The sequence below is a fragment of the Spodoptera frugiperda genome, chromosome 31 (genome assembly GCF_023101765.2).
Source record: "Spodoptera frugiperda isolate SF20-4 chromosome 31, AGI-APGP_CSIRO_Sfru_2.0, whole genome shotgun sequence".
Taxonomy (NCBI): Eukaryota; Metazoa; Arthropoda; class Insecta; order Lepidoptera; family Noctuidae; genus Spodoptera; species Spodoptera frugiperda.
Window position 1 is genome coordinate 659,219 of NC_064242.1, and position 14,692 is coordinate 673,910.

Below are 14,692 nucleotides of genomic sequence, written 5' to 3' on the forward strand. Positions count from 1 at the left end.
GAGGCAGTTGGTGCTTGTCTAATTAGTTTTGAAACCACAAGCTATTAAACACAAAACGGTACTTGTCCAGCGCCGTTAGCTGGGCTGCATATATTATGCGATGTCTTTTAAGTATCGACAGTCTCTGATCAAGGTTCTCATATCCGATCGCCAATATTAATAAACTTTATTGCGAAGACGAACTGTAAAACTGATTAAACTAAAACAGTCTGTACGATTTCACTCGACACGGACAACTGACACGTACCTAATTAGACTCGAGAATAATTAGTTTTTTCAGAACATTTTTAAATAATATATTTTAAAAAATACATAGTGAAATGTACGAAACTGGTGTTAGAATTTGGAAAGACCAAAATAAAAATAATTTAAGGGCAAAGTTGAGACTGCAATTAAATTCGGAGGGATTTTTATAACCAAAAAATAATAAGTTTTCAATGGTTAAATTATAATCAAACACAAATAACCGCCTTTTGCCGGCCCCGTATACATTAGTAGAAAGTGTTCGAAATTATCTCCGATCTAAATATAGGGGGCATTAGAAGTTCATTGATATTTTGACTTGGCCACGTCGGTGACCGAAATAGATGCTTCCGGAAATGTGTAGAGGTATTCTAGGAAGACATTGATTATCAGGAATGTAGACGGAGCGGGATTGCTGCACAGGATGCTTCGGAAAATAGTGGACATAAAACAGATAGCCCCGTGAGTACCTACACAATTACTTTAGTTAACTACAAGCTATGTTAGCCATGTAACAATACGCACAGTTCAAGTTATAGCGGTTAGTTATGCCTACATAAGTAAGTTGTTGTGGAAGAAGACACGAAGTAACATGAAACACAAATCACAAAGCTTGTTCATGCCAACATGACATAGCTAATAATAGCGCTCGGAAAGCTGTTAAAAAGTTTTTATGACAGAGCCCAAACTATGCTCATAATCATAAATATCTTCATTAAACAAAGTTGCCTCGACACCTTCTAAAACCTTTTTAAACCATTCCAAAGTTAATAACACTCCATTTTGAAACCCCTCACGGCTTGGCAACATTCTTTAGTGAAAAATTCCACCGAATTACCTTCAGGTACTTTAGGCTTGCTTAATTCATGCAAAATCGCTGACAATCCAGCCTAATTGCGCTACGGATACATTCATAAATCACTGCGAGGAAAACTCTAGTCATTCCCTTAGCAAATTACTTCGTATAAACTCAACACAATTATTTGGCCGAATATAAAAATACTGAACGAATTTTGGTGCGAGTGCGACCGTGCGCGGTCCCTTAAAATTTACGGGGAAGTCGTAAGTGATGGATCATTTACAAGGCCGTAAATTGCATTTGAATAAAAGTAATATAAAATCGTAATTTTCTTTTTGAAATTCTTTCAGAGGCTGTCAAGTTGAAGGTTGAGGAAGTTGGTAAGTGGTGTGATATTCGGACGAGAGCAGATAAGTGTCTGCTTGAAGGCGACATTCATTGTTTAGCGGAACACGACTTCCTGACAAATGAAACCGACGTCGTAACTCTGCCAGCTAGATCTTTGTAAATCGGAACGTATCTATCATTGAATACGGAATTGGAACATCTGGAAAAATGTAAGAACACACCCAACAAATTGCGAACACTGCCAAAGTATTTTACCATATCGGTCAGAGAATATTTTTATAACCTAGGATTCCGGAGATAACCCAATTGCCCGAACATGTAGACTTGTTTAATGATGATAAAAAATGTAACGCCACTCCTATTTTTGAACATTTAATAGATAACAGGAGAGTGAAATCGATCGCAGTGACATTGAAATGTAGACGAGTGCTCCGTCACACGGCACACCGCTTCAATGAACGGTTTGGGGGAGCTGATGCTGTAATGACTACGCTTGACTGGTGAATAGGTGAGCTAAACGATATGTCACGCACACAGGTATGATCCCCAAACATGTGACTGCCTGAAAACGATTACATTCTCTTCTATGTGCTCCTGCAGAGTCAGGGACCCGCTTTTTTGTGACGGAAAGTTTATGTTGAAAGTTCCTCAGGGGTCTGTGCCCATAAGGTACGCTATCTCACGAGTTATGGTGTAAACTTCGGTGCACGGGACCCTTCTTGCTTCCGACAGTCGAAACAAAAAAGGCAACAAGAAACCTTGGTTAATTTGTATCGAAATTGAATCAAAACTAAGTGATGCAAATCACAACAGATGTAAACGGGATCGTGGGCGAAGGATCGTTGTTTTTGGTGATGTTTACGTCATTCTGATGAAACAGCAATTGGGAAAATCGAAGTATTTGCAAATCTGAACAATAACCTTGACAATGTGACTGTATACGCCACTTTATAGTTTAAAGTTAACAATTTAGAGACCCGAATTACGGCTATCGCAGCCAGGTTCTCTATGAATGTGCCACGCGAAAATTATCTTCTACTTTGAATACATTTTGACAGCACTGGTTTATAATATAAGTTTGAATCATGGAATAAGTGGAATTAGTGTTGATCTTAAAGTAATTACTTAAGAGAAATGGACCACTGTATGCACTGATGCAATGGTTACATTAATATTTTGGAGACCTATGCTATGTGTTAATAACATGCAAAGCTCTACTGATACTCTATTCATATACAGATACAAATAAGCTCTAAATATTATGAGGATCAAACATTTAAGCATGGTTTGATACACTATTTTGTTAACTAACTATGTATATGAATAGGATTCTGTACTATTCAAACAGCAGGCAATGATATTTATCACAGATATGTTGTATAGTCAACAAAAGAGATAAGTAGCCAGGGTCAACGGATAATGCTGAAATTGTGTAAGAAAATAGTTATTTGGAATGTGTTGTTTTTTTAACAATTATGTAATTGGTCATGTAATTTTACTAACTACTTGTAATTTCTTAGCTTGGTGGCTTGATTATACAACTGAAGAGGTCAGATTTTTTATTTTTAGTCACAATGCCACCTTCAGATATTTAAATTCTCAATAGTAAATACTTAGTATGAGGTTTAGTGAACATTAACAGATGTAGCAATAGTTGTAGTTACTATTCATTTCATTGGACTGTCAGAAATCAGCTTTCCCAAAAGTTTCCTTATGGAATTAACAAAAAAACTCATACATTTAAAATCTTAACTTTCTTTTAGTGGATTGTACACAATGATATCAGTCTTGACACTGTATATAATGTTTATATCAGAGATTTATCTATAATGTGAATGATAACTGATCTAGTATCAATATTTGTATTAGTTACGCTACAGTTTGTGTTTATAAATGCCGACAAATGCTAAGAACTGACATAAGGAAATATTAATACTAACTATAGCATAAAAAAATACTCATTAATTCTTTATTATTACAAAAATTATAATAAATAAATCAAATGCCTGCTTCACATAAAACAATAGAAGTTATCAAAACCACAGTGACCGTAAAATTGTTTGTTATTTTATTTTACTGTAGGTATCTAATAAGAATAGAGAGATACAACCTAAGTATAGTCAAACGTCAACAATCATGCAATGAAAAATAAATGGATTGGTTAGTGACTGACTGGTAAACATAATGTCTCAGATGTTGTGGGAAATTGATAGTTATAAAAGGAATAATAACAGAAAACATCTTTGAGGACAAGTGGACAAATATTAAAAGACACAATAATTAAGTAACTATTTGAGAAATCTACAAAAAAATCATAAACAAAATCAATGTCATTGATTAGATTGCTTCACAAATTAAAGACGGAACAATATTCTACCTAGTTAAATATCTGAAAAACAGCTAGAAAAGGAGGTCACAACAAATATAATTGTTCATCTCGGTAACAGAATGCACATTTATTTAATTCAGTTCCGTTGGCTGAGCATTACGTCTGCTACTCTCCTTGACACGGTCTAAGCAGTAACAATATTCATTGTTACAATGCCAGAGCACATAATAATATTTAAGATAATGAACATATAACTAACAACTTGAATGAAGTTATTAAGAATCAAATTGCATTCATCTATACTCATTTAAATCTTTAATGGTAGCAATGAGTGAGAAAATTATTGTTTCTGATGCTTATGTTTATAGAAATCAATTTGTATGTTACTATACTACTATTATTCAAGTTCCTTAATTGAGTTGGTAAATTATAACTCAATTTATCACTACAAAGCATTTCTTGTGACAGAAACTACTTGAAAGTAATAACTGACTGAATAATTATGTAGTTGATTAATGCAGTAACAGCCTACAGATGTCCAAACACAATACAATTACTGACTACAGTGATATAATCTTCCAATCAGCCGTCCTAATTAGCTATGGAGCAATAAAGTTGACAATAGCACATCAATAGGGTTATTGTCTGGTGCAGTCACTACTGTCTGCTGCAATCTAGTTATACAATAGACTGCCACTATTGTTCAGCTACTATTCATTGATTACTCCAAGATTAATTCACTAACATTCAGACATTAAGTCACAAGAGTTCCAATTTGACTCTTGATACTCATACACAAGAACAGGTGAGTTAAAAAGAATAGAAAATGCCTTGGACATGAACTTGGACGCAACCCCAACCTGTCTGTATTACCGTAACAGTAACTAGCACTAGTCGCAATATAAATAATATCCGCTTTTACATAAGCAGCCAGGCATTAGCATTCAAGTCACTGACCTGAGGCAAATTGGCGGCGATCTGTCTGTGCAGCGAGTCTCGTTCCTTCTCCACCTCCTTGAGCCGCAGCTCCGAGTCTCCCAGTCGCTCCTGCGTCTCCCGCAGGCTTTCCACCAGCTTATCTCGCTCATCGAGCATAGACACCATCAACTGCTCGAAATTCGCATCCTCACCGGATAACTGCGAACTCCTTTGACTGATACTGTCCTCCGATATAGTGGGCATCACGTCGCACATCATATTCCACATTTTAATTTAACATCAAACCAGAATACTTATCGTACACGACACACCGAAAAACACAATTTCGATCACCGTTTTATTACATATGTCCCGGCACAAACGTTACCTAAAACTAGCGCACTTAACGCGAGCAAGTTGTTTCACATCGTCAGAACATTCGTATAAGACATTAGTCAAGAATTCGGGAGACATTCTAGTTCGATATTTAGAAAGACACACCTAAAAATCGTAATCCTACGATTCCATACTATCATGGCTCAAGCGGCATGTCTGCCATCTTGGAATGGAACGTCAATCAGAACAAAGAATATCACTAGAGATAATACTTAATCTACAGAAGCGACACTCATATGATTTGAGACTCTGAGTAAAAAAAACTTAATCGCTCTATTTACGCTTGTTACTTAGCAAAAATCATGCAATAGTGATATTAATTATTTCATATTTAAAAATCACTAGTTGAAATGTACAGGACTTGTCAATTTTATCTATCGCATAATATAAAACTAAATTAAATTCGATAAAATAAAACACTTTAATGTAAAACCTTAATGCTGAATCATGTTATTAGGACGTTGAAATAGAAGCGATAAATCTTTATAACTAAGCTTGTTTAATTTATTACTCACATAAAAGTTAAGTTCAGTATGTTTTGCAAATAAGAAAGTTTTGGACCTACACGCATATTTTAATCTTTGATACCATTTCCTCGTAGTGTCGACAGAGGTCGTTACAATACGGCATGAATGAATTTTACAAAGCAAGCTACATACAAATTAAATTAAAATCTTAAATCAAACTTTAATTGTATGGCCTCAATTAATTCTATTTTCTCAACCATACATTTTTGTTAAAGTAAAACAAAAAGAAATAAAGATTTATAAAATATTTTAATGATTTAGTACGATGTTATACAAATAAATAAGAACAAGAAAATTGAAATATAAAGTACATAGAATTGTTGGAATAATTATTTACAAGTAACTGCTTTACAAAATCAACATAATAGTTTGATTAGAACTTTTAATGGAGGCTGAGTCACCCTCGTCCGTAGGAGAGCACCCTTAAAAAACTGAACCCCTACACGTGGCCTCTGGGTGGTGCTAAACAGGTGACACTCAGGTGGTAGGTTTCGGCCGACGGCATTATAACCACCCACCGAGCAAAACCGTGTCGCCAAGCGGCCTAGCCGTGTTCCGCCACGATGCTCGGTGACGCCGTACGAGAGGATGGGTCGAAATGTTTGTTCCACTATGGGTAGACCGATCTGGCGCGCGCTGGTGTGGCTGCATCGGGTGGCCAGTCGCGGAGGGTAGCGGGATCCGAGGCACGGTGCACCGCTGGCCGACCGCAGATAGTTGGGGGCCCAATTAGCGTGCTAGCCACACGTGAAAGGCTGCCCCGCCATCTAGCGAAAAATCCCACGTATACGCCATCGTGCCGGTTGGCGACCGGAAGAGAGGGCCCGATGGATTTACGTGGGGGGGCTCGGGCGTCCCCGCAGTCTCCAGGCTGGCCTCCCATTGATGTGGCTAACTGCAGTGCGCGTCTGGGGTCGCCTGTGAGGAGGAACATTTCACTGCCATCCTCTCAGCAACTTATTTACGACTATGAAAACGAGAGCTAAGAAAAGGGTTCAACAGCGGCTGCACTCCTCTCCCTCAAAGTGCACCTCTCCAACATCCGAGGCTTGCACTCAAATCTCATTGCGGTCCATCACCATCTGGAGACCGAGAACCCAACGCTCTTGTTTCTCTCGGAGACCCAGATCAGATGTCCGTCGGACGTATCATACCTGAACTACCCAGGCTTTTCTCTGGAGCACAACTTCGTTCCCCGTGCAGGCGTATGCCTATACGTCCAAGACGGCGTCTGTTACCGGCGTCTCCGAAACTTTGAGGACCCCAGTTTTTCAACCTTGTGGATACTGGTGGACACAGGCATAGAGAAAATCCTCTATGCCTGTGTCTACCGGTCGCACAGCGGAGATTTGGAGACGACCAGATTAGCTCAACACCTTGTGGAGACGGCGGATGCGGCTCGGCAGAGGTACCCTTCGGCCCAGTTGGTGTTACTGGGGGACTTTAACGCTCATCACCAGGAGTGGCTGTTCCCATACCAGTGCACTGACCATGCTGGGAGGGAAATGCGTAAGCTTGCGCTAACGCTTGGCCTGACCCAGCTGGTCCAGGAGGCCACAAGGGTGCCCGATGTCGACTCGCACACTGCCAACTGCCTAGACCTTCTGCTGACAACTGATCCAGACAGCTACTCGGTGTCAGTATCTTCACCCTTGGGTAGCTCTGACCACTGTCTGGTGAAATCCGTATCCACGTACTCCCCACCGGATCCTTGTCCCAGAGGATCTCGGCGGATGTGGCGGTACAAGTCAGCAGATTGGGATGGGATGCGATCCTTTTTTGCATCCTATCCTTGGCGGCCTGTCTGCTTCTCTACTGAAGACCCGTCAGCTTGTGCGGATGCCATAACAGGGGTGTTGCGTCAGGGCATGGAATACTACATTCCATTCTCTGACGCGACATCTTTCGGTGGGACTCGTCCATGGTTCGATGCCGACTGCAGACGTGCTGAAGCGCGAAAGCATGCGGCATACTTGGCATGGGCGGATGCCAGGCGTCGTAAGGCTGACGACACTCTTCAGAGGAAGAGAGCCTATAACAGGGCTGCCAAGTCATGCAAAAAGGCATTACGGATGGCCCGGTTCAACCACATTGGCCGAATAGGGAACAAACTGGCTTCTTACCCAGCGGGTAGTAAAGCATTCTGGTCCCTGGCCAAGGCGGTTGAATCGAACTTCTGCCGCCCTTCACTCCCACCTCTCCTGGGGCCTAACGGGACGCTGGCACACACCGCGGTAGAGAAGGCAAACCTGTTTGCTTCTCTATTTGCGGAATCTTCACGTCTTGATACTGGTGGCGCTATACCTCCTTCTCTAAATAACGTATGCGAGACGAAAATGTCGAAAATTCGCATCCGACAGAAGGAGGTGTATAAGACGTTGCGTAATCTCGACGTGAACAAGGCCAGTGGCCCCGACGGAATCCCGGCCGTGGTTTTAAAAACCTGTGCGCCTGAGTTGTCTCCAATCCTGACACGCCTGTTTCGACTTTCCTTGGAGACTGGTCAAGTGCCGGTTGCATGGAAGCTGGCCAACGTGCAGCCTGTGCCCAAAAAAGGTAGTCGTGCCGACCCTAACAATTACCGACCAATCTCGGTCACGTCCATACTCTGTAAGAGTATGGAACGTGTACTCAACAACAGGCTCCTGGCATACCTTGAAGGTAACGACCTCCTCAGCGATCAGCAGTATGGGTTTCGCCGCAACCGATCCACTGGGGACCTTCTTGCGTATGCCACCCACATTTGGAGCGAGGCCATCGAGAAGCACGGGGAGGCAATAGCGGTCTCTCTCGATATATCGAAGGCCTTTGACAGGGTTTGGCACGACAGCCTTATCGGCAAGCTTCCTGCATATGGACTTCCCGCTGATCTGTGCAGATGGATTGCAGACTTCCTGAGGGATCGGTCAATTCGAGTAGTCATCGATGGCTGCTCGTCTGACCAATTTGGTATCAACGCCGGAGTCCCTCAGGGGTCAGTACTTTCAGCAACGCTCTTTTTGCTGCACATCAACGACCTGCTTAAGCCCGGTATCTTTGGGTATGCAGATGACAGCACAGTTGTTGAAAGGTATGTGTCCGATGCGCGGACTAGCGGAACACAGATCCAGTCTCTAAGAGAATCCATGGTCGAACGGTTGAACTCGTCCTTGAAGGCGGTCTCCGATTGGGGTGACGCCAACTTGGTCAAGTTCAACGCTACCAAAACCCAGGCGTGTCTATTCTCTGCCAAACGGAGTCAATTTCCGCTGGCTCCTACTTTCCGAAATGTATCCGTTCCAATATCGGATCATCTAGAGCTTCTTGGCGTAACTCTATCGCCAACGCTAAACTTCGGCTCTTATATAGAGTCGAAGGCGCATCTGGCTGGTAGGAAGTTGGGTATCCTCTCGAAGGTGAGACGGTACTTCACACCGAAACAACTGCTGAGCCTGTACCAAGCGCAGGTTCGGTCATGTATGGAGTACTGTTCTCACCTTTGGGACGGCTCGGCTAAATGCCAGCTAGATGCGCTCGAACACATTGAAAGGCGTGCCAAGAAGCTCATCAACGATGATGCGCTTGTGGAGGCCCGGCTTCAAAGCCTTGAACACAGGCGCAAGGTCGCAAGCCTTTCCGTTTTTTACCGGATACATTTCGGAGAGTGTGCGGGGGAATTGCACAACTTGATTCCCCCTAGTCCTTTTCATCATCGAACCACAAGACAATCGGCGAGGCGTCACCGCTTCATGGTAGATATCCCACCAACTCGCACGAAAAAAAAAATAAAATGAGAGACTCCTGCTCGGCAATTTCGCGTGTGCTTACTGAACTAACAACGGGAATAGTTTTGAATAGAAATCTATTTAATAAAAATATGTCAATAGAGTTGAGATATGTCTTTCTCTTCCTGGACTAAAGAATATCATAAATAGGTTACACCTACAGTTTATTTAGTCACAGGTGAAAATATGGTAACCAATCCTTAATAATATGGTAAATTCATAAGGATTTTGTCTGGATTTGTATAGTTCGGGTGCGTTTACAAGCATACACATACACCTAGAACTCGAGTTGTCTGGTTGCCGTGAGGGAATCGAACACGCACCACGTACCTTCCTACTTCTATCTATGTTTGTTGCCTTTCTTTAGGCCGCAATGGAGAAATTAGGTTTGATTCTTGTGCAGCTGGTTAGGAAGTAGGAGAGATATAGGCTACTTTTAAAGTATGAGTAACAGTTAAGTATTACCTAAATTGCACAACTTGATTCCCCCTAGTCCTTTCCATTATCGAACCGTGAGACAATCAGCGATGCGCCACCGCTTCATCGTATCCCAACTTCGCCAATCTGTTTCCTGACGGGTATAAGCTGGATGTCTTCAACGCTCGAGTCCGAGTAAATAGGTTCCTAATTGGCAGCCGTGCTCCATCGTAAGCCGCATCATCGTTTACCACCAAGCGAGACAGTGGCCAAACGTCGTACCATTAAATATATAAAAAAAAATCATCAGCTATTTCACAAGAGAATTATTTCCTAGTTTCGCAGTTTGCACGAATACATCCATTCAAAATATAGGTACGTAGCTAATGTGAGGTCCAAAAACGAGTTGTTATTAAACGTATGATATGATGTGTTCATGACCTTAGCCGGCTGACCTTAAGAGTTACCAGTGGCCACTGATTAGTATTACTAGCTTGTTTTGTTCTCTCCAGTCTTAATACTGCCGCCGAGGACGTGTGATCTCAAACATGTTTAAGCTCTGTGTCTTCCTTGCTTTGGGTTTCGTGGTAAGTTTACTATCTCAAAGTATTTCAAATTAGATCGAATTATTAATATAAACTTACATACGTAGATACTAATAACGATTTCCAAAGCTTTAGCTAGTGATTTACTACGGTACTTAAACACATTTAATGATTACTTATTTTGTTCCGAAAACAATGGCTAACGACTGGGTTAGGCAACCATTAAATTAGTCTAAGTACGACAATTAGTGAGACAGACTGTTATTAGGTACTCAACTATTTATTTATTTAATGACATAGGACTCTCCAACAAAAGACGTGCACAACACATGATATGGCAATCGTACAATATTTTAGATTAAGTAAGAACACTCTTTCAATTAGAACTAAACGAAATCACAGCATGCACGTTATTTATCGACTAAGTTAATGACATAAAATTAAAGTGCTAATTAGCCTACCTAATAAAATAATAACGTAATTTTACCTAGGTAACATTTAGACTTATTTTCCATTTAAAGTCTAGTTATATTATTACTACCTACTACATGGTTACTTCCTCACCTTGAGTTTTAATTTATTCAGATTGCATCTTTGAAGCTATAGATAGGTACCTAAATTTAGATAAATTTGAAGTTTATGTATAAGTTACAGTACAATAGATAGACAGATCAATTGCTACTTGGTTCCAAAGCTATTAGGTATGTGGCCATTGATAGCGAGGTTATTGTCCGGAGTTATCATAATTGTTATTACTTAACGGCATGTTTTGTAAACACGTATCTAACTTCAGGGATAAGTTAAGTAATTTATCAGTTACACATTATTTAAACCAAACTTTAATCAAGTACCCTTCTTAAATACCTTACTTGGGTACAATGGTGGTCACATGCGCCTGACCAGCACTAAGTTAAAGTTTGCTTGCATTTGATAAGATCCGCTCTCTAGCCCCACCCCTGTAGATGAATGAAGTAAGGGCGGTACCGCCGCCGGCGCAGGTAGCTTAACAAAATCAAACGCACCATTAAGGCATGTGTTGCGTCACTAAGCTGCGACGTTACCGCTTTTCGATTCGACGAGACATTTATGGGGTATGGCTTGCTGGGTTTATTATAAAATGATCAGCCGTATCTGTCCTCCACTGTACGTACATGCCTATATGATTAGTCCATTTCAGTTATTCAGCCACAGCGTAGAGGTAATGTTCCATCATCATTATCCTATCAGTTTACGAACGTCTTCCATTAAACTGGGACAATCTTTTGATAGATCGTGTCTCATCACTGTCAATCAATAACTTTTCCTTTTGTCTTTACCAAAACGTGTTTGTAAGCTCTTGAGAACCAAGTTGTATCTCTCCAACTTTAGGAAAATATAAAAGAATGAATTAGTATAGGTAACTAAAGACATAGAGTTTTTATTACGCCGTTACCTAATTTCGTTAAATTAAGTATTATAAGCAGCTTAGAAGCCAAAACAGAACTACAAAAACCACTAGAGGATAGAGCGATTCATGAGGAAAGTTGCTGATCAAACGATGTTGGGAGCGAAATACTAATTCTGAATAATAAAACATATAATTATAATCAGGAAACTTTTAATTACATTTTCTGGTCAGTGGTTTGTTTTAGGGGCCGATGTGTCATCTTGTAAGATAATTCATCAACTCACCTATGGTTTATTTATATTCGTGACTACTGACTAGATATCACATTCCGAGATTAGATCCTTACCTATCTACGTGATGTGCTGTTTTAATGGCGTTAAGTGATACCTACGCATCTTCTAATTGCTAATATACTTTACGAATTAGTATTAGGTGTTGCGTTCTGCAAAGAAACATCTTGTGATTACTCGCTATAATGTTTAATGTTAATTTTGTTTAACACATTGAACGCCGTAGTGGTCACTAGTGACCGACGTTAGCAGAGGATTTGCCTTCAACAATTTTCTATTGGCAGTCAAAGACTTAATTGTAATCTAATTCTATACGTTCAGGTTTTGTTTTTAAATTACTTAAATAAATTGACAAATAGTTTTGTCAAAAAGGAACGGATTTTTTTTTAAATGGGTTACTCATCCAAATGCTTCTCCTGCTTTGAGTGAGGCGAGGGGGAGTGTTACTGTCAGACTCTTACTGACTAAAACTACCCCATTTCTACTCCTACTATTGGAGTCGGAGCCCCGGTAACCCGCTAGGTAATCTGCAGCTCCGGAAAATATTGTTAATCGGATAGTGATTTGGTAACACGATCTTTGGAAAGGCGATCGCAACAAAAAAGTTTTACTTTACGACATTGATATCCTTGACGAGCAGCGGCCATCTTTTTTCTTTAATTCTTCTAATCGATGCACTTAATAAAAGATTTATTGTTCTCATATAACAGTGTAAAACCCAAAGTTTTTAAACCCTTTGATTTGATTTCAGGCATGCCATGGGGCCCCAAATACCAACCCTGGAACTTACTGTGGTGCTACACCAGACAACGTAAGTGTAATATCTATAAATCAAAATAAATTCCACAAAATATTCACTTAGGTAGGCACACCCTACATATTATGTAGAAACAATTGACTGCATGGTTGTTGCGATGTCTGGGAAACTGGCTGCTGCGCAACGTGTACCGGGTTCGATTCCCACACGTAGCAATTCTTTGTGTGATCCACAAATAGTTGTATCGGGTCTGGGTGTCATGTATGTTTTTAAATGCAGCCACGACACAGGAGAAAATCGTAGTACTGGGCAATGTTTTATATTAAAAAAAATACTTATCTACCCAAGTCTATCTACTATTTCATCAAAATAGTTTCAGAAAAAATATTTAGTCCTGCGAAAATACATTGGATTGTATTAATTTTCAGATGTTCAGATGCCTGAACAATCCTCGGGTGGTGACTCCTGAAGTGGCCGCCAAATGTGGCAGTCAAGTCACAGAGGTGAGTTCTGCAATGTTGCATCGATCGACTGAAACTACTGCAATTACATTGAAGAAAAATTATTGAACTTCTAATAAAAATGGGGGTTGTTCCTTATTTTATTTACCTGGTCACAGTCCACTGCTGAACAGTTAGGAGCCCTCTCTACTTGTCTTAATCAAGTGTTCCCACACTTGCCATGTCATGCTACGGCACGAATGGATCGGTTCGGATTGATACCACGGCCTCACAAAAATAGCGACGTGAGAGTGAAGTTAGTTGGGACCCAATACCCCCCATCTCCCCAATCTCCGAAACCCAATTCCTCCAATCCCGCAAAGCATTTGTAACGCCTCTAATTTCTACAATATAATATCTTCTTCCAGTGTGAAAGAATGACCTGCATCTTCCGTGAATTGAAATGGTCGAAAAAAGGAGCAATAGACAAGGCGAAGGTGAGGGCCTACTTCGAGCAGTACGAGACGGAGCACCCTGACTGGGCCCAGGCTGTCCAGCATGTCAAGTCTTTCTGCCTGGTCCCTGAACTTCGGGCCCAGGGAGTCTTCCTCAACTGCCCCGCTTACGACGTCATGCAGTGTGTCCTGGCTAGTTTTATCAAGGTAAAGTATCTCTGGAATATCTCCTCTTTTATTGCTTTTGTTATGACAGAAAAAAGTGAAAAACTTTTATGATATTTTTGTGACTTATCGCCCGTTTATAAATATCTCAGGTACGTGTACCTAACTCTCGGGAGAATAAAATACTGGTATCTTACAGTTGTGTGTTATAGTATATGGACTCACATCTAAATTAACCAATGTATCTTATATCTTGCAGCACGCCAGCCCATCCGTGTGGTCGAACGCGACAGACTGTGATTACCCCAAGGCGTTCGCCGCTGCCTGCCCGGTCTGCCCATCTGACTGCTACTCACCTCAGATCCCATTCGGCTCCTGCAACGCCTGCTACTCACAACCACGTACAGTCTAAGCTAAGCATTTGTTCCATCATTAAGTATGTTTAAACTTCAAATTATACTGTAAACCCCCATGTTGTTGTTTTATTTGAGACAGTTATCAAAATAAAATCCCTTTTTATGAAAGGAAGAGATCTACGTACTTTTGCAGTTTCCAGCAGATCTATTTATAAGTAACGTTTGATAGGATGACTTGGATATACAGGTATTCATACTTTAGACTCCGGACTCTGGAATCGAACCCAAGATTTCTCCCTCAAAAGTCGCTCTTGCGACCCCTCGAAAAGGAAATAGCAATAGATCACTTATAACAGAAACATACGTAGATGAACTTTGTTTATAAATGCCTCATCATCATCATATCAGCCCCAAGACGTCCACTGCTGAACGTAGGCCTCCCACAATGACTTCTAGATAGACCAATACAAAGGCTTGCTATAAGATAATTATCTCTCGCTATTCTCCAGTAGTTAGGTACATAAAAGTGCATTAGCACCCGCAAATCCCCTGCAAT

At 40.7% G+C, this 14,692-nt stretch overlaps 2 protein-coding genes across 14 annotated transcripts in view; one reads left to right on the forward strand and one right to left on the reverse strand.

The window, feature by feature from the left end:
- Window positions 1–5,227, reverse strand: part of LOC118276369 (liprin-alpha-1) — a 133,521-nt gene extending 128,294 nt beyond the window's left edge. For 4 of the 13 annotated variants that reach the window (XM_035594660.2, XM_035594656.2, XM_035594648.2 and 1 more), the window contains exon 1: window positions 4,677–5,227. In XM_035594660.2, coding sequence (XP_035450553.1) covers window positions 4,677–4,925 — 249 coding nt within the window. In that variant the 5' untranslated portion in view covers window positions 4,926–5,227. The remainder of the gene's footprint in view (window positions 1–4,676) is intronic. The other 9 variants (XM_035594653.2, XM_035594649.2, XM_035594650.2 and 6 more) reach the window with 3 other exon arrangements.
- A 4,943-nt stretch (window positions 5,228–10,170) lies between these two features.
- LOC118276382 (uncharacterized) lies at window positions 10,171–14,252 on the forward strand. The gene is made up of 5 exons (XM_050707238.1): window positions 10,171–10,328; window positions 12,715–12,774; window positions 13,149–13,223; window positions 13,589–13,822; window positions 14,040–14,252. Exons 1-5 carry the CDS (start codon window positions 10,290–10,292, stop codon window positions 14,190–14,192), a joined length of 561 nt encoding a protein of 186 aa, XP_050563195.1. The 5' UTR covers window positions 10,171–10,289; the 3' UTR covers window positions 14,193–14,252.
- Window positions 14,253–14,692: the final 440 nt, after the last annotated feature.